Below are 21,074 nucleotides of genomic sequence, written 5' to 3'. Positions count from 1 at the left end.
CTGCTTTTGAAATAACTCTACAGGGGCCAGCCAGCATCCCATCACCAGGTCACCTTTTATATACACATGAACAGTCCTTAGGAGAAAGTGCTGGAGATCAGAGTTGAAAAGTGTGCCACTGGAAAAGCACAGCAGGTCAGGCAACAGTCCTTGAATTGAATATTGCCTCTTCAAAGTCAGTTCTCAGAGTCAGTATTTCTGACACTCTTATTTTTATTAAACAATACAGTTAACATTAACAGCTGTATACAATGGCGAGGATCAAAGCCAGACCCCAAACCCTACCGGCCAACCAGTTTTCAGGGAAATGAGGACAAACCTCAAATTCCACTTTCAATCTCCACAAAACCGTAACAATGACAAGTACATTTAAGACAGTCCAATTACATAAAAAAGTGCATAATATACAGACCCACAGCAAGAATCCCCCATCCTTCCAGTCACTCCCTTTTTATCGGTCAGCCATGACTCCCTGATTGGACCAGGTTAACAGCCCCAGTCAGGGAACTCATATTCTGCGAGGTCCATCTGGCTGACCTCGTGACAATCACGACAGCTATTGTGTTTCCTTGGAACCCAGCCTTTGACAGAAGGCATGATCCTTATCATTGTTCTCTTCACTGACTCCAATAATCAAAGATCATCCTTTAGTTTTTGGACACTGCATTCAAGATGGATTCTGACCAGAATACCATTCAGTTTGACCACCATATTGACTGACGTGGCTCATACTGTTTCACCTGTGCAGTTCAACATTTCAGTGGCCATGTATCTTGGTTTTTCATGAAGGTAAACTTCTTCTAGACATACAGTTCCTATTAGTTTGGTAAAATTTTACAAACTTGACCATGTGGCATTGAAATTTTGGGTCCCTTCTCTATGAGGCACCATGTTCAGCACTTCACTCAGTAGTGGATTGAAAAGATGGTGTGGTAGCTGTGTGAATTAAGATTTTGATTAGTAACAATGCAGAGAGAAGACCTTAGCTCGTAGAAACCAGATGTGGAATCAATTTGGGAGAAACAAGGAGGAGAAAAACTAAGAGGTCACTTGTGGGAGTAGTTCATATGCCCCTTAATAACAGCAACACTGAAGGATATGGGATTTGGGGCATTAACAAAACATAAAAGGTGAGCTCAGGTGACTTGAATATACATGTAATTCTGCAAAAGGTTTATCCAAGAGAATGACAGAGTCGCATTGAGGAGTATGAATCATTAGTGGCTGAATTAAAAACTTAAAGATTTAAAAAAGAATGAAGGCAAAACAAGAATACCATAAAAGTTAACGATATGTCAAAAGGTTTCTCCTATCGGCCTACCAGGTTGTACCTATCACCTGTCCCCACCTCGCCATTCCACTACTCTCCCCACCCATAACCCTTCCCCCCACTCCCCCTTATCTGCAACTCCTCCTACCCCCAACCTCCAGCCCTGAAGCAGAGTTATACCTGAATCATTGACTTCTCCACCTTGTGATGCTGCCTGGCTTGCTGTGTTCTTCCAGCCTCCTGCCTGTACACCTTGGATTCCAGAGTCTGCAGTTTTCTGTTTCTAACTAAGATTTTAAGAACCAGCAAAGAATAGCTTAAAAATAACAGTTTGAGTAAAGCTAACCAGTTGTGTACAAACACATAGTATCAGTTTATGCAAGTATTTAAAAATCATAAGAGTAACTAAAGTGAGTTCCAGTCCTCAACAGAGTGAACAGGGAGAAATGATCTTGGAAAATAAGGCTACCTGATGAAAGCTAGTGCTTCCAAATAAACCAGTTGGACATAACCTGATGATGTGTGATTTTTAACTATGGAAATCAAGGAAATAGCAGAGGCATTTAATAGTTATTTTGTGGCTGTCTTCACGAACCATTTAGAAAACTTTCCAAAGATAGTGAAAAATCAACAGGCGAGCAGAAGTGAGGAGCTAAAACAATCAATCAATCCTAAATCAACAGGTAAAAGGTGCTAAGAAAACTATTCAACCTGAAATCACCAGGATATGGTAGCCTGCATTTTAGGGTCTCAACAGAAGTGTGTACAGAGATAGGAGATGTGGGTGAACGTGAGGGCTGCAGATGCTGGAGATCAGAGTCAGAAAGTGTGGAGCTGGAAAAGCACAGCCGGTCAGGCAGCATCCGAGGAAGAGTGTCGATGTTTTGAGCATAAGCTGTTCACCAGGGCACTGCAGATGAAGAGCTTATGCCCGAAACATCGACTCTCCTGCTCCTCGAATGTTGCCTGACCGGCTGTGCATTTCCAGCACCACACTCTTTGGTAGAGATAGATGGTGTGTTGATTATAATTTTCAACAATCCATTAGGGGTAGGTTCTTTACTCAGCGAGTCGTGAGTTCATGGAATGCCCTGCCAGTAGCAGTGGTGGACTCTCCCTCATTATGCGCATTTAAGCGGGCATTGGATAGGCACATGGAGGATAGTGGGCTTGGATCGGCGCAACATCGAGGGCCGAAGGGCCTGTACTGCGCTGTATTCTTCTATATTCTATGTTCTATGACATTCTGAAAGAAGGCCAACAGACTTGAAAATTGCTAATGTTAGGCATTTACACAAGGAAGAAACAAAATAGAAAACAGGAACCTATAGGCCAGTTGACTCAATACTTGTTGGGAGAAATCGCTAAAATCCATTATTAAGAAGCTTAGAGTACAACACTTGGATGAGTGTATGATCAGGCAGAATCAACATGACTTTATGAAAGGGAAATTATTGTTAACTAATTAATTCATGTTTGAGATAAAGGGATGTGGTGTACTTGGATTTCCAAATGGCATTTGATAAGATGCTGCAGCAAAGTTATTACACAAGATAAGAGCACATGGTCTGGAGGCAACATATTAGCATGGATAAAGGATTTGTTAATTAACAGGAACCTGGGGCAGAATGGTGACTCAGTGGTTAGCACTACTGCCTCACAGCACAAGGGACCCGGGTTCAATTCCATCCTCAGGTGACTGGCTGTGTGGAGTTTGCACATTCTCACCATGTCTGCGTGGGTTTCCTCCTGTTTCCTCCCACAGTCCAAAGATGTGCGGGGTTAGGCTGGATTGGCCCATAGTGTGCAGGCTAGTTGGATTAGACACAGGAAACGCAGGGTTACAGGAATAGGGTAGGGAGAGTGGATCAGGATGGCATGCTATTCTGAGGGTCGGTGTGGACTTGATGATGCAGAAATTCTATGATTCTAGGAAGCAAAAAGTAGGGATAATGAGCCTTTTACAGTTGGTGGTTTTAACTAGTAGAGTGCCCTAGGGATCCATACTGGAGTCTCAACTCCTTAACAATCTATATGAATGAGTTGGACAAAGGGAACGTGTGTATGCCAGCTCCATTTATTGATGACGGTGAAGAGGTTGAGATAGAAAGAGAGGGAAAGAAATGCTGCTTAGCTGTTGGGCGACTGGCTGTGTGGAGTTTGCCTGTTTCTCCGGTATCTGGGTGGGTTTCCTCCCACAGTCCAAAGATGTGCGGGATTAGACTGTTTAGCTGGCACACAGTCCTGTGTTATACCTTCATCAGATTGGCAGCTCTTCTTAAATTCCACTTGGTACTGCAGATGGCACCTTCCATACACCTCCCTGAATGAGGATTGATCTCTCTCCACCCCCCGCCATTTGATGGTAATGGTGGAATGAGGGATGTGCCAAAGCCATAAACGTATGGATTGTGGTGGAAACATTTCTGTTGCTTATACGTCACTGTGGCTGCTGAGTTTTAAGATGCAACAAGGAAAGTGGAGTTGAGTCTATAACCAGAGTTGCCTTGTTCTTATTAAATAGTGGAACAGCCAGACAATGTTCTCCGGGTCCTATGTCTCCATTGTCTTTTGGTACAAATTTGAAAATAGTGCCACTGAATGATAGCTCTTTGCTTCCATCCCTTCAGCTAAGATGGTAGGAAAGTAAGTTGTCAGGAGGAGGCAGCAGAGAGATATTGACAGGTAAAGTGAATTAGCTAAATATTTATCAAATATAACATGGAAACTAAGCAAGTGTCTACTTTGGGAGGAAGAATAAAAAAGCAGTAAAGTCTTTAAATGGAGAGGGACTGTTGTTGTGTTGCCATAATCTTACCAGACCATAGGAGATGCTCTCATTAGAGAGAGAGAAGCAACTGGTGGTGATTTAACCCAAGGGCCACCAGATCTCAAGCGAGGCAAGAGGTTGAGAGAGTTCTTCATGGTAATCTCAAACCGGTGATGGGTATTGAACCCTGCTGTTGGCATCACACTGCTCTATAAACATGGGTGGCACAGTGGTTAGCACTGCTGCCTCACAGCGCCAGGGACCCGGGTTCAATTCCCGCCTCAGGCGACTGACTGTGTGGAGTTTGCACATTCTCCCCGTGTCTGCGTGGGTTTCCTCCGGGTGCTCCGGTTTCCTCCCACAGTCCAAAAATGTGCAGGTCAGGTGAATTGGCCATGCTAAATTGCCCGTAGTGTTAGGTAAGGGGTAAATGTAGGGGTGGGTTGCGCTTCGCCGGGTTGGTGTGGTGTGGACTTGTTGGGCCGAAGGGCCTGTTTCCACACTAAGTAATCTAATAAACCAATGATCCAGCCAACTGATTTAAACCAATTCCTGGAGAGGGATTACATAACAAAGGGCATATACATCACAAATTGTTACAATCCCACAGCAAATGGAATGTTGGTATTGTATGAGAGGGGGATGAAATACACGAAAATAGGCAGGTTTTACTGTCAGCATACAAAGCCAGTGAGATCATGTCTGGCGTATGGAGTACAGTTGTGGTCTCCCTCTTTGAAAATGGATGAAAATGAAACAGATCAGAGAAAGGCAACTGGGCTCATTTCTGGAATGAAGAGTTAATGTTTTGAAAAATTGCAGCTTAGAAGAATGTTTAGACGAACCTTATTGAAATGCATAAGATCTGAAGGACACAGGAAGATGTTTCCTGTTGTGTGGGAGACTTGAACAAGGGGACACAAGTTAGACAGAGGGAGAAATGTTTTCTTTCAGAAGATCACTAGGATCTCCCCAGGAAGCAGTGGATGCAGGATTATTGAATTTATTCAAGGCAAAGTTAGCTAGAGCTTTGATAGATGAGAAAATCAAAGATGATGGTGGGCAGACAGGAAAGTAAGTCCATAACAGAGTCACTATGTTCTTACTAAATGGTGGAGAAGGCCAAATGGTGTTCTCTAGCTCCTTGGTCTCTTGGTACAAATTTGCAAATAATTCCACTAAATGATAGCGTCTGCTTCCCTCCCTTCAGCTATTTTTAAAAAAATTTGTGCATGATGTTAAAAAAACAAAACAGCGTGAATGGAATACCGGGTATTTTCTTTCTTTTTTTTTGGGAACCTGACCACCGTTTTTCTACAGAATCAATGTTTTCAAATAAGAGGCACCAAGAAGCTCAATGGATGGGCTGTAGGAATGCGATGGAAGATAACACCAGCCTGAGCTGACAAGCATGATAGGCACGTTCGGGCTCCTAAGCCTGTCTGCTCCTGACCAGCTACTGCCTTCTCTCTTTCTTATTCTTTCCATCTTCCTTCTTTCCTGTCTTCTTCCTTTTTCATCTTCCTTTTTCATCGGAAAAGACAGCAACTCTGAGAAGGGCAAGTGGATGGGGCTGAAAATGTGTTGCTGGAAAAGCGCAGCAGGTCAGGTAGCATCCAAGGAGCAGGAGAATCGACCTTTCGGGCATGAGCCTTTCTTCAGGAATGGGGGATCCAGAGGAAGGTCTGTTGCTGGAGGCTTCGGATTTGTTGTAGGTACTGGTTGTCCTGGTTGGGTCCAAATTTTGTTGGTCTGAACGTAGTCCGGAGTCCATGCGGTGTCAGTCGGTTCCGTAGGCAGGTACTGAGGAAGGAGATGTGGCTGTGGTAGCGAGTCTGTTTGAGGACGTGGCTGAAGAGCTTCTGGGCAGAGGAGATGACCTGGGGTGTGCAGTGAGAGAGGGACTCACTGAGATCCTTGTAGAGGGAGGAAGAGAGCTTCTTCAAGGAAGGCATCCTTGCAAGAGAATTCGCAGTCGGTTAAAATCTTCTAGGAAAAAGTGAGGACTGCAGATGCTGGAGATCAGAGCTGAAAATGTGTTGCTGGAAAATCGCAGCAGGTCAGGCAGCATCCAAGGAGCAGGAGAATTGACGTTTCGGGCATGAGCCCTTCTTCAGGAATCAAGTGGATGGGGCTCCCGAATGCTGCAGGCTGGAGCAGGGGACTCCAGAGTTGGCAAGATGGCAGCTGTAATGGCGGCAGTGTGGTATGCTCACAGGGGTCTCCTGGTGTCATCAAGGCAGCCTCGGAGCTAGGGACTCCTGGTTGCGGGGCGAGTGTGGGTTCAGCATGGGGCACCGCATTATTGGAGGTTTTGGAGAGGTGCAACTAGCCACCAACAGTTAGTGCCTGAAGAGTGGTGGGCACGGACTCAGTGAGGAAGGACTGTAACTAGAGTACTTTAAAGATACTTTTTTATTATCATTATTGATTACTTATTCCCATATTAGTCTGTTTTTTTTTACTATTTCAATTCTGTAACAACACAAAGCATCTGTACATAGATACTCTGTACCTAAGATAACACAGAGGTGAAATTACAAACGTTTCACTGCATTCATTCATGTGCATGTTACAATTCTGTTTTATTCCAAGTTGCACATTGTCCTGACTTGCAACTATGTCACTGTTCCTTCACTGTCAATGGGTCAAAATCCTGGAACATCCTGTGGGTATCTACACATCCCCAGAGACTTCAGCTGTTCAAGGCTATGACTCACTTGCACCTTTGCAAGGACAATTTGGAATAGGTAACCAATTGCTAAACAGCAATGCAAAATTACTTTTCGTTCACAGGACAAAGGTGTTACTGGCTGTGTCAGTATTTATTGCCCAACCCTAATTGGCCAGAGGGCAGTTAAAAGTCAATCATGTTGCTGTGGGTCTGGAGTCACATGTCACCAGACCAGGTAAGGATAGCAGTTTCCTTCCCAAAAAGGACATTAGTGAAAACATTAGGGTTTTTCGCCCTGACAGTCATCAATGGTTTAATTATCATCATTAGACCTCTAATCCCAGATTTGTTTAAAATTTGAATTCAAATCCAACAGTGTGCTGTGGCAGGATTCGAACCTCAATCACCAGGACACCATCCGCGTGTCTGGATTAACAGTCCAGTGATATTACCACTAGACCATCGCCTCCCCTAGGCGAATAAAAATAATTCTACGTCAACCATTAGTCTACCTCTCCACTCCTCCAACCAAACTATGCAGCCTGCTGGGACTTATCAGGTGAAAAAGTCACGAGAAGCAGCTGGCGTACAGGTCATCGGGCTGTTGATAAACTCTCTTCTGGCATACATCAAGCCTTCAATGGAAAGAACTGCAAAACTGAAATGAAACAGCTGTTGAGATAGGGCGGAGGGTAATTTCTTACAATTGGTTAGCAAGACATTTAACTTTCTCGGTCCTCAGAAATCAGACTGATTATGCATATGCACAAAGGAGTCAGAATTATTCCAAGTTCCATTTACAAAATGCAAACTTTCCAGGGTTCTGCTGCATCAACAAACTTCCAAAACAGGCAGAGATTCTTCACCATGCAGCAAAAGCATTTTTTTGGCAATCTCAGCAGATATTTCTTCAGTAATGTCGACACCAGTTGCTCATTTTCTCCTGTCTGAGCAACTCGCTTCAGAAAAAGTGACATGAAATGTGCAGTAATAAAACATTGAAATGCAACAGCGTAGCAGAGCAACCTAACTTTGCTGGCATTTTGTGTTTTTGTTCTCATCTACAGCATTTGGATTACGTTGCTTCTGTTTAATAGTGTACTTGGCCAGTTCCCAACAACATACTGCAGTTCATGTGGCAATCTTGATAATGGTTTGCAAGGAAATATCAGTAGACAGTTAATCAAAGTTGAAACTTTATTGCTGGAACAGCACAGCAGGTCAGGCAGCATCCAGGGAACAGGAGATTCGACGTTTCGGGCACAGGCCCTTCTTCAGGAATGAGCAGAGAGTGTTCAGCAGGAGAAGATAAAAGGTAGGGAGGAGGGACTTGGAGGAGGGGAGTCTTCACTTTCTCCTCGACAGTTAATCAACCACATTGAACAAAAAACTAAGGAACGGTGGATGCTGGAAATCGGAAACAAAAACAGAAATTGCTGGAGAAACTCAGGTCTGGCAGTACCTACGGAAATAAATCAGCACTAACATTTTGATCCAGAGATACTGCATCATATTGACATTGGACCGATGATATATGCAAACTGGATTAGCCATAGGCAACTAACTACCTTATTTAAAAGAACATTAAGGAACTAATCTTTGCCCACAATCTGCAGCTTTATTTTCATTTGCAATTTGCTTCCAGAATTTGCAGTCGTGTTCTCCGAAAAACAACATGCTGCCAATGCTGGAAATCTGATCGACCAAATCAGAATGTTCCATAAAGACGAGAGAGATCAGACAGCAGCTTGGAGGGAGAAGCAGAGTTAACGTTTCAGGTCAACGACACAGTTTATCAGCATGTTCTGCTGTAAAGGTCATTGAATTGAAACATTAACTCTTTCTCTCTCCGGAGATTCTATCGATCCAGTGCACTAACATAACTCAGGTACGATCAGGATGTAGATAAGGTGCAATAAAAATAAACCTACCATTTCCCAGGAAGTCTCAAAACTGCAAGATAAAGCGAAAGAAGAAAAAGGTTTTTGGAGACTGCCACTAATGCAGCAAGAACAATTTACAAATATCTAATTAGAACCAGGCAAAAGTGAGCACTGCAGATGCTGGAGATTGGAGTCAAGAGTATGGTGTTGGAAAAGCACAGCAGGTCAGGTAGCATCCGAGGAGTAGGAAAATCGACGTTTCAGGCGTAAGCCGATAGAACCAGCCAATTATATCCTCTGTTGCTCACTGTATCAATCTTTAGTGGTACAGTTCCTCAGTATACTCATGACATTTAGTACTAGGGACCCACAGACAAGCTACAGCACAGAAAGAAACCATTTAGGACACGGACGATGAACCATAAAATATTTCTGAAATGTCATGCATTAGCATCAGCACAAACGTTGGTGCAGGGAGACTTTTTTTGTCTTGTGGGTGTGATCTATGTTAAACTAAATCGATCCCCCTTTTAACTAAAAAGTGGATACTTGGGGGTAGGTGCAGGGACAGGATGAAAGGTTGATGAAACAAAGAAGAATCAAATTTGAGCCATGTCCACTCAAGTTAACAGAGCCAAATGTCATATGCTCAATCTTTCTGGTACCAAGGGAACTAGGCCAGGTAATCTTGGAAAACTCAATAAGGATTTGTCTTTGGGTAGGTATTTATGGGAAATAGGCATCACTGGGTAGGCCAACTTTGACTTATCATCCCTAATTGCTCTGAGGGCAGTTGAGAGTCAACCACAATGCTGTGGGGGTCTGCAGTCATATGTATGCCAGGCAAGGATGGCAGATTTCCTTCCCTAAAGGACATTATGAACCTGATGGATTTTTATGACAATCAGACAATGGCTTCATAGTCATCATCAGACTCTTAATTCCAGATTTTTACTGAATGCTAATTCCATTTTTTTTAAAGTGAATTCAAATTCCACCATCTGCCATGGATCTCCAGAACAGTTCTGAAGAGTGGTCACTGGACCAGAAACGTTAACTCTGCTTTCTCTCCACAGAAGCTGTCAGACCTGCTGAGTTTCTCCAGCAATTTCTGTTTTTGCTTTCCAGTACATTACCTAGGTGTCTTGATTAATTGTCAAGCGATAATACCACTAGGGCCATTTCCTCCTCACTCAGCAGCACAGAGCCTAATACATTTTAGCTTCAATTGTTTCCCTGGTAAATTTGATGAAAGTTCTCTCTGGTGTGCATCAGACCCAGATCCCAGTCTTCGTTGATCTCAGAAGGATAGATTTCCCAAATTATTCACCAGATTATTCAGCTGGACAGTGCAGTGGTGGGACAGAGCAACAGCCAAAGTGTCAGACGAACTCTTCCAGGAGCTACGTGCATACGGAGTTGGATTCAGCCATGAATATTTGTCCTCGATTAAAAGCAACAAACTCTGAGCTAGAGACTGGAGCCCTGCACCACTTTTTAAAACCATTGTCACCACAAATGAAGCACAACCACGTCAATTGCAGCAGGATAAAAGCAAAATAAAGCTCGAACTGTCCTGACGCATTATGCTCCAAACATCACAGCAGAATAACGTTTTACATTTCCCAAAGTGATTGTTATGGCCCGCCCCGCACTGGCGAGTGAATATGCCAAATTACAGCTCATATCCTGCTGTGGACCCAGTGATTTACATACTCTGGCATGTTATAATTAAGACAAATTTGGAATACTACACTGACACGTAAGAAGGGAGTAAGTTGATCATTCTGAAGTATAAACAAGAATTGGAGATTACTACCAGTGTAGCCAAACTTGCATTTAATGGAACCATTACCAAGAGCATTCTGTACATCTGGAGCTATTTTGTGTACACTCAGTTTACAGTCCATTGTAGCTGTCAAATTTCTTCAGAATTAGAAAAGCATATTTGAAGTGAAAGCAGCACTTTGAACATTCTTAGTTAAGCCAATTAATTTTTCTTGGTGAAGAGATCTGTCAGACCTTTATTGTATGGCTTTCAGCTCAAAATGCACAGAGCAGAATGAATTGATTAAGGGTAAAGTTAACAGGGCAAAATTCCTGCAGAGATTTCTTGATCTCGTGCTGTAACTCTGGCAAAGATGAGTGGAAAAATAATGGAGGGAAATAGGGCCAACTCCTGTGAAAATTACTGGAAAACATTTTTTACATTACAGACAGTTTTTAAAAATTAGTTTAATGCAAAGTGTTAAAATTACATTTTCTCCATTATATTCTTTCACTTTGCAAGTACAGTGGACAGCAACTTAAAGTTCATCTCAGGGATCTGAGGGAACAGAGATGAGGAATGATCAGATATTAGGATCTTGTTGAGGCAAGAAAGATTCCTAAAGGAAACTTGAAACAATATTTTAGCCCTGCTGAAAATGTCAAGACAGAAAAGGTACATGTTCAGGGTAAAGTGTGAATTTAGACTGAATGAAGTAAGGAAGGTGGTCACCAACTTAATAAGTTAGTGGGAAGTCCACCTCAAGTGGGAAGACGATGGCCGAGTGGTATTATCACTAGGCAACTGATGTAGAGACCCGAGGTAATGTTCTGGGGGACTAGGGTTCAAGTCCCACCATGACAGATGGTGATATTTCAATTCATTACAAAATAATCCAGAATTAACAATCTCATGTTGACCATAGATGACTATCAGGATAAATCCATCTAGTTCAATCACATCCTTTAGGGAAGGAAGGGTCTTTACTTGATCTGGTCTACAGGTGACTCCTTCCCATAGTAACATGGTTGACTCTAAACTATCTCCTAGGGGATGGTCAATAAATGCTGGCCTATACCACATCCTGTGAATTAATTTTTCAAAACAATGATAAGCTCATTAAAGAGCAGGCCCTTTTTATTGGCCGTGTTTAATGCTCCTTCAGTCTGGGGTTAATTAAAGGGTGATTTGCTTCCAGCTCCTGACCCCAGGAAGGTCTCTCAAAGACCAGGAAGCTCTCCCCATTTCCTCTTTCCCTGCTGAACCACCACTTAACTGGTCTCAATCAAGATTAGAAAACTGGAAAACTGAACTATAGAGGTGCTCTTTTCAATGGAATTAAGTTTATTGTCATATGTACTCACAGGAGTAGAGGGAGAAGTTTGCAAATCACAACTTATGGCACCATGTTAGGTACCAAGGTACCTAGGTGCAGAATCTTAGAGTCACAGAGATGTACAGCACAGAAACAGATCCTTCTGTCCAACTCGTTCATTCCGACCAGATACCCCAACCTAATCTACTCCCATTTGCCAGCACTTGGCCCATATCCCTCTAAATCAAAGATGTGGTGCTGGAAAAGTTCAACAGGTCAGGCAGCATCTGAGGAGTGGGAGAATCGATGTTTTGGGATTAAGCCCATTCCTGATAAAGAGCTTATGCCCGAAATGTCGACTCTCCTATTCCCCGGATGATGCCTGACCTGCTGTGCTTTTCCAGCGCCACACTTTTCAACTCTGACTCTCCAGCATCTGCAGTCCTCACTTTCTCCCATATCTCTATAAACCTTTCCTATTCAGATACCCATCCAAATGCCTCTTAAATGTTGTAATTGTACCAGCCTCCACCACTTCCTCTGGCAGCTCATTCCTCACACACACACCACCCTTTACGTGAAAACGTTGCCCCATAGGTTCCTTTTAAATTTTTCCCTTCTCACCCTAAATTTGTAAATATAGTACCTATCCTATAGGTATAACATGCATCTAGTGTTTTCAGTCTTGCTGTGGAAAAGATTTACAGAGTGCCACCAACCCTCTGCTGCTTCTTCAAACAGCTATCATCGTGGGCTGATCAGGAGCTAATGGGAGACATCAGAATGGAATGCAATGCAGCCAGACCTGAATACTTTCTGACCAGATGCGAGCAACGGAGCGGGAGGTGGGGGCAGAGGAACCAGCGACTAGTTCCAGAACTGCAACTTTGCCTGATTTTCTTCCTTCTTTGCACAAACCATCGTGGTCACTCATAACTTAATTCTACCTGACTGTGATCAAATAAATGTAATTATTCTGATGAAGAGTCACTGGACTCAAAACATTAACATTAACTCTGCTTTCTTCCCACAGACGCTGTCAGACCTGCTGTTTTCCAGCAATTTCTGCTTTTGTTTCAGATATGCAGCGTCTGCAGTTCTTCATTTTATTTTATAAATAAGCAATGGATAAAAAGCCTACAACTTTCTATTTCTGTGGTGCACTGTACCACACAACACTTTTTTTTTTTGAGTACAAATCCTCGAGAGGATTTACACTGTAGATGATGTCAAAACCGGAAAGCAGCAAACCCCCTTAAACTGCAAAGATATCTCTTGGCTTAACAATTTTTACTTTCTTGAGACAGCTTTTCTCTGTCATCGTGCTAACAGCAGGGATTAGCCACAGATATTAACTGCTTGAGTTTGCATTGTGGATACGCCAACATCCAGGCACTTTCAGTTCTGATATTAATTCCTGTGATAAATTCATAGAATTCCTACAGTGAGTACAGGAGCCATTCAGCCCATCGAGACTGCGTCGATTCTCTATAGAGAATCCCACCCAGAGCTGTCCCCTCTGCATCTTATCTTCATGACCCTACATTAAGTATGGCCAACCCATCTAACCAGGCTAAAAATCACACAACACCAAGGTTATAATCCAACAGGTTCAATTGGAAGCACTAGCTTTAGGAGCACTGCTCCTTCATCAGGTGGTTGTGGAGTATAAGATTGTAAGACACAGAATTTAAGCAAAAGTTTACAGTGTGATGTAACTGAAATTATACATTGAAAAATACCTTGATTGTTTGTTAAGTCTCTTGTCTGTTAGAATAACCATGATCGTATCACTTCTTTTACATGTTAATTGCAAAACATTTTTAAAAAGTTACATTCTTAAGTGAACTTTAACGATTGGTGTCAGCCCAGACAATGTACTGTATTGGGTATTAGCACCCCTCTGTGCTGCTGTCTGTGACATAATGCTTAGACTGATTCTAATCTAAACAATGAATTAACTGCATGAATCGATGCAAGATTCTGTTAATTCATTGTTTAGATTAGAATCAGTCGAACATTATGTCACAGACAGCAGCACAGCAGCACCAATACAGTACATTGTCTGGGCTGACACCAATTGTTAAAGTTCACTTAAGAATGTAACTTTTTAAAAATGTTTTGCAATTTACATGTAAAAGAAGTGAAACGATCATGGTCATTCTAACAGACGAGAGACTTAGCAAACAATCAAGGTATTTTTCAATGTATAACTTCAGTTACATCACACTGTAAACTCTTGCTATAAATTCTGTGTCTTACAATCTTATACTCCACAACCACTTGATGAAGGAGCAGTGCTCCGAAAGCTAGTGCTTCCAATTAAACCTGTTGGACTATAACCTCGGTGTTGTGTGATTTTATAACTTTGTATACCCCAATCCAACTCCGGCATCTCCATATTATGACTACCATCTAACCTGCACACCTTTGGTCTGTGGGAGGAAACTCACACAGACACGTGGAGAATGTGCAAACTCCACACAGACAATCACCTGAGGCTGGAATCGAACCCAGGTCCCTGGGTGCAGTGAGGCAGCAGTGCTAACCACTGAGCCACCGTGCCATCATTAAATTCTTACTCTCATTCCCTAAAGCAGTAGAAGTCAAAGGTTAAGCAAATGACAGTCAACAGCTGCTGTACCCAAAAGTTGCGCATTGATTTAAAAAAAATAATTTTCAGGAGAAGATCCTTGATGGTTTTTATCTTCTAAATCGACCTTATGACACAAGTATGAGTAGGGATCTCCTGGTCCAGGTGTATGGACACTACCAGTGTGCTACAAGAGCCCTGTGCTAAATGAGAAAATTGGGTGAGGAAATAGTACCCTGTGAATAAATAATCAACATCTGGAAGTTGATGTTCATGTCTATGGAAATAGAATGTTACAAAAATAGTACTGAGAAAGAGGCACAAAGATGTTAATTAAAGCTTAAAGTGGCTGGCAAGAATTTAGACCGTTCACTGTGTTGTTCAGTGATAGTTAAAGCCACAGAAAGTTATTTCTAAACTTAAGAATTGGTTTAAAGAGTATTTAAAAAGTGTTGAAAGCAGTCAACCATAGACAGGATGAAAATTTCCTTCCTCTACTGGTCAGATAATGCGCAAATAGAACGCACCCTTCAGGCTCTGTCACCTCAGGCACAGCAGTTCAGGTACGTTCCCTTCAGTCAGACATGGTATTAAAAAGGTGTTATTAATTCCATGCACCAAAACACAGCGAATGTTTGGATTCAATAGATCAAGGTTCCACAAAATTGTCCACCCAAATGCCACTGAGCAGTGCAGTTTTCCAGGAAACGGAAACATTAGATAACCGTTTCAAGCACACACTGTACCTGTCAGTGAACAGCACCACAAGATCATCGCGGTCAGCGTGATTTTGCATCTCTTCCTTCAACAGTCGCACTTTCTGTCCTCCACCAATTGTGTGAGGTATGTTTCCCCCACGCCACTCTTCCGCTGCACCAAGTACCTGCACAGAGGAACAAAGCAGAAACCCATTCACATGAGGAAGCCAAAACTGCAGCACTGCTTCCAACGAAGGGTCACGCAGAGTCGAAACATTAACTCGGTTTCTTTCTCCATATACGCTGCCAGACCTGCTGAATTTCTCTAGCATCCCTGCTTCTTGTTGTAATACTTTTTTTAAATTCAAAAATATACTTTATGTACACAGTCAGTTCCGTGGAGTAGCATTATAAGGGACAAACAAATATTGGAGTTTGACTCTATCCAACAAACAAATCCAAGGAATTTCTTACTCGTGCAGAATTATATTTACATACATCCGAGGTACCGGGAGGGTCCAGAAACTGAACAGACCTCCATTTAACTTTGACAGAAAGACCTCAGACAGTGGTCTTTCCACATTGTGCCTGGACAGCAGCTGCTCCAAGCTTTAGTGTGAACATTCCTGATGGCCTGGAAAGGTCGGAGGTGAAGGCTAAGAGTGTCTATGGGTAGAGGTCAGAGGTGAGGGATAAGAGCGACTGCGGTTAGAGGATGGAGGCGAGGGGAAAGTGTGACTATGGGTAGGGGTCAGAGGTGGTGAGGGAAAGAGTGGCTTTGGGCAGGTGAGGGGAGAGTTTCATGATTAAGGAAACCCATCTCTGTTTCCAGTCATCCTTTTAAATCACAAGCCAAAGGCTCCTTCTGCTATGTTTCCAATCCCACCTATCAGACAAGCAATCAGTCTGGCCAGTTGTCATGATTCTGAGATGCATTGAACCCACCCCCACACTAATTGGTCCAGTTCTGCACGAATTACAACTGTCTCATTTTCAACTATTTACACTTCCTGTTAGCACCCATTCAGCATTTGCCACCCTCCAGGCTTATCATCAGCTACCCCTTTGTTTGCCTCAGTAAGGAGACTATCACTGCGCTATAACAACCCTTCTCATATTTCAGAAAGGTGGGATTCGAACCCCCCACCTCCAGAGCGTTACCCGGCATTCTGGGATTAATTATGTTACTGGTATGAACCAGGCCAGATCCCCTCAAAATACTTCAAGACCCTAACCCTAACTCAAGGCCTAGACCCTAACCTTTTCGTACACACAGATGTGAAGTGGATATTCCAAATGCGATGCAGCTGGTCAAACCACTCATCTTTGAGAAAAACAGAATTTATTTAAACAATATAATTGAAACATGAATAAAAGCAAGCGGAATTTAGAATCTTAGCTACAGAGGAACCTCGATTATCCAAATATCAATTCCAAATTTCGGATTATCCAAAGATTTCAAAGTCCCACAAAAATGTTACATCAAAGATGTAAGTGTATTAGATTTACCTGTACTGAAGAACATGTGAAAACGCTGGCAAAATCAAAGAAACACAAGCAACTTAAGCATCAGCGACTGGATTTTTTTTTAGGCATAGGTTGTTACACAGCCCTTTACAAAAATAAGTGTTTTAGAGTATTCCCATCACTTCATTGGGCCATTCATTAAAATAAATGGCTGAGAATGTAAACGCGTGGGTGGGGTTGTACTTCTGTGTTTCTATCGCGAGACTGAGTTCCCAGAAACTAACAAATGCTCTTGGAATCTACGAAGCTGTTCGGGACCTTGTTTAATGCTAGGATTTCATATACAGTATTTGTGTGATGGTGTCCTTTTCATTTTAACCTGTGATTTGCAGACTGCAAGGATTAGTTTGTTTAAATGGCAGTTTCATTAAAGTTATAGAATTTAAACAAATTCTCCAGTAGGACAGCGTTAGATCAGCATGTCTTTCCTCATTTAAGATAAAATCGATTATCTGAACGAAATAGTGCCCGCCAATCACATTTGGATAATCAAAGTTCCTGTGTATTGGAAAACTTAACCAACTCGATACAGCAACTTAACGAATTAACTGTTCCAGCCCAGTATCATCCCATAAACACACCCCTTGGCAAAAAAAAATTCAAATACAGATTCTTACAGGGCAGAGGGAACAACTTGCAGCGAGAGATTTCAGAGAAATTGAAAGGCTTTCTTTATTGAAGCTTACAACTCCCCTGGACTCTCATCTTGTGACTGCAACAGCTAAAACATACTAGAAAGAAAATCTGAACTGACAGAATTGGCCAATCGCCTTCCATTATTAAACTTTTTGCAATCCTAGACACCTCGGCACCTCTGCTTTTCCAACCTCTCTTCAAAATAAAAGGATAAAATAACTTTTTTGAAGAAGCAGCAACGTCACAATTACTACCATGCCATCAGGTCCACTAAAACTTCCTTCCCTGACCAGGAATCTAACCTTGGTCAGAAAGGTGAAAACATGAAATTTTAACCACAGGAACATAACAAGCTTCAGGAACAGAATTGCATCCCAAACCATGCATCAGTGAGTAGTTTATCACTCATCAATTGTTACTTCCTCATTCATCTGTCCAGAGATGTTACGACGTGCCTGTGGACAGGTGAGTCTTGAACACAGGCCTCCTGGCTCAGAAATAGGGACACTAGCATTATACCACAAGAGTTCTAATTGCCTTTTTATTACTTTGGGCTGTCTGGAGTAGGGGTAATGTGAAGAAATCAAATCAGCCGTGATCTTACTTAATGGCAAAGCATGCTTAAGGTGGTGATTGGATCAATCCTGCTCCCAACCCTTACATTTGTACATGTTTTTAATCATTCTGTTTGGATTTGTTATGAGACATTTCCCGCCATTCTGTGGAAGTGTTGGCACTCTAGATCATGGTCTGGCCACGTCTTTTTTAAACAGCAAGAGAAATGTCCCTCTTTCTCTCCTACTAGCCCTCCAACACCAGGAGTCCAATTACAGTTATTACAGTCACAGTTGTGCAGCACAGCAACAACACCCTGAGATTTTGGAGAAGACTTGGAGCTCAGATTGTGGACCAGTTTGTGGTTTGCACGTTGGCCTAGTGTGTTTGCTTTCAGACATTTCATCACCATACTAGGTAACATCATCAGTGAGCCTCTGGTGAAGCGCTGGGGTTCTGTCACGCTTATTATTTACCTGTCTGGGTTGGTTATGGCTGATGGTATCATTTCTGGTTCTGTTTCTGAGTGGTTGGTAAATGGGGTCCAAATCGATATGTTTGTAAATGGAGTTCCAGTTTGAATGCCTGGCCTCCAGGAATTCCCGCACAAGTCTCCGTTTGGCCTGTCCCAGGATGGATGCATTGTCCCAGTTGAACTGACATTCTGATTGGACAACAAATCCACTCCCTGCTCTTTATTTAGCTACAGCTCTGGAAGCTTCAGGTGGGGGTGCCTACAGCATTCTGGGGTGGTTTGGGTCCCAGAACTACTGAGGCATGTTCAGTTCTGAAAATTAAGACTGAAAATCTGTCCCAAACTGTCAAGAAAATAAACCCAAGGGAATTGCCATTTATAGGAGAAAGTGAGGTCTGCAGATGCTGGAGATCAGAGCTGGAAATGTGTTGCTGGAAAAGCGCAGCAGGTCAGGCAGCATCCAGGGAACAGGAGAATCGACGTTTCGGGCATAAGCCCTTCTTCAGGAATTGCCATTTATAAGCCGGGCCACTTTGAGATTGGGATAAAGGAATACGGCTTATAGAAGTTATTCCTGTTTAACCTCCTTTCACTTCAGATCCACTAACTATCCTTAGCCAAATGGTCAAAGACAAAACTAAACACTGTGTAGTTGGTGAGTTGAAATCCTGTTTTCCTTCCCTTCCTTCCCAAAGGTAACCCCTCAATTTTCAAATAATAATTCTGAAGAAAGTCCAATTAAAAGTATGAAGACAGAGAGAACATTACACGTGTACATGCATGATCTATGATCTCTCATTCTTATTGTTAGAGGTTAAAGTGGAAGGTGACAGGGAAACAGGTTTAAGGAAGCAACTTAGTGGAGAGAAATGTTGCTGGACTCTATCTTTGCACTCTGGGATAATCCTGAAACACCGAGCAGATTTAGAAGAAAAATCATGATGGGTATAGATAGGTTTAACAGGTATGTTTTCACTAGGATGGGGAAGTTAAAAACTAGGTGGCATTTTTTAAAGGTGAGATGAGACAGATTTAAAAATGAGGGGCAAATCTTTTACATAAGGAGTGGTTCATGCATGGAATGAACTATCAGAGGAAGTGGAGGATGGGGCACGATTCCAACATTTAAAAGACACTTAGGTAAGTACATGAGTAGGAACGGTTTAGAGGGACATGGGCCAAATGTAGTCAGATAGAAACATGATGCGGAGATGATTCGGAGATGCCGGAGTTGGACTAGGGTGGACAAAGTTAAAAATCACACAACACCAGGTTATAGTCCAGCAGGTTTAATTGGAAGCACTAGCTTTCGGAGCGTCACTCCTTCATCAGGTGGTAGTGGAGGGCTCGATCCAACACACAGAATATATAGCAAAAATTTACAGTGTGGTGTAACTGAAATTATACATCGAAAAATTGATTGTCTGTTAAGCGTTTCATCTGTTAGAATATCATGACAGTTTCACTTCTTTCATGTGTAAATCACAAAACCTTTTTTTGAAAAGTTGCACCTTTTAAAAGTGGAACTAGTTTAGTTTGGGATGATGTTCGACATGGATTGATTGGACCAAAGGGTCTGCTTTTGTGCTGTATGACTATCGCTCAATGACTTGTATGAGAGCAGGACTTGTATGAGCTTTATGAACAGGGTACTGAGTTGGATGGTCAGCCATGTTTAAATTTAATGGGAGAGCAGGTTTGAAGAACCAAATAGAACATAGAACATAGAACAATACAGCACAGAACAGGCCCTTCGGCCCACGATGTTGTGCCGAACATTTGTCCTAGCTTAAGCACCCATCCATGTACCTATTTCTCTGCACCCTCTCCCAAGCTTCCACATCTTTCCTAAAGTGAGGCGACCAGAACTGCACACAGTACTCCAAATGTGGCCTAACCAAGGTCCTGTACAGCTGCATCACCTCACGACTCTTGAATTCAATCCCTCTGTTAATAAACGCTAATACACCATAGGCCTTCTTACAAGCTCTATCCACCTGAGTGGCAACTTTCAAAATCCACCTGAGTGGCAACTTTCAAAGACCTATGAACATAGACCCCAAGATCCCTCTGCTCCTCCTCTCTATATGTCTGTGGTGCAACCCATTCTGATAATGAGCAGCTCTGTGCCATATTTTTTAAGTTTGCATCCCTTACAATTAAGGAAGGGAAGATTAGTGCTGTACCACAGTGAGAGGGAATATTGGTTTCCCTAGGAACTAAGGCAGATGAAAAGTAGTGGTTCAAAAAATCAACAACTGCAGAAATATTGTAATATATGGAGGTTCAAGGACGACTTTTGGGAATACAGAATGCGTAGTAAGTGAATTGGAAATATTTCATTTATAAAGGCTGATGATGAAGATGGTAGTCTGGGGAGTGAGTTCTTCAAGAAGGTAATCAGTGATGTCTTTATCCATGATGGTTACAATGAGAGTAAAAATACTATGTGAGGAAGTAAGATAAATGAAGGCGCTATGAACACACGCCAGCAAATTACTTTGAACCTTTAGATCTTGAAAGATCTTTCAGCTACATTGAAAGTGCCTACCTTGACTGTATAGTTGAGATGTTGAGCTGTCTGCATGAAACGTTTGAAGCCATCTGTTTCTTTGGTCGCTACCGTAAGCACCAACAGATTTTCTGAAATAAAGATATTTAAAAGATGAGAAAATTGCTACAAGGAGGAGCATCTGCAATGTGTTCACACAAAAAAAAACAACACGTTCAGTCAACGAACATCGATCCAGTCACTAAAATAAAACAAAGAACAAAGAAAATTTACAGACCAGGAACAGGCCCTTCGGCCCTCCAAGCCTGAACCGATCCAAATCTACTGTCTAAACCTGTTGGTCAATTCCTAATAATTTGTATCCCTCTGCTCCCCACCTACTCATGCATCTGTCTAGA

At 42.3% G+C, this 21,074-nt stretch overlaps 1 protein-coding gene across 1 annotated transcript in view; it reads right to left on the bottom strand.

Moving 5' to 3' along the window:
- Positions 1-20,821, bottom strand: part of plod2 (procollagen-lysine, 2-oxoglutarate 5-dioxygenase 2) — a 109,700-nt gene extending 88,879 nt beyond the window's left edge. Inside the window, exons 1-2 of the mRNA XM_043702700.1 lie at positions 20,716-20,821; positions 15,020-15,156 (exon numbers count right to left, since the gene is read on the bottom strand). Of these exons, the coding sequence (XP_043558635.1) occupies positions 15,020-15,156; positions 20,716-20,751 (173 nt within the window). The 5' untranslated portion in view covers positions 20,752-20,821. The remainder of the gene's footprint in view (positions 1-15,019; positions 15,157-20,715) is intronic.
- Between the last annotated feature and the right edge of the window lie 253 nt (positions 20,822-21,074).

This window comes from Chiloscyllium plagiosum, chromosome 13 (genome assembly GCF_004010195.1).
Source record: "Chiloscyllium plagiosum isolate BGI_BamShark_2017 chromosome 13, ASM401019v2, whole genome shotgun sequence".
NCBI classification, from domain to species: Eukaryota; Metazoa; Chordata; class Chondrichthyes; order Orectolobiformes; family Hemiscylliidae; genus Chiloscyllium; species Chiloscyllium plagiosum.
This window is presented reverse-complemented; position numbering and strand designations above follow the sequence as displayed.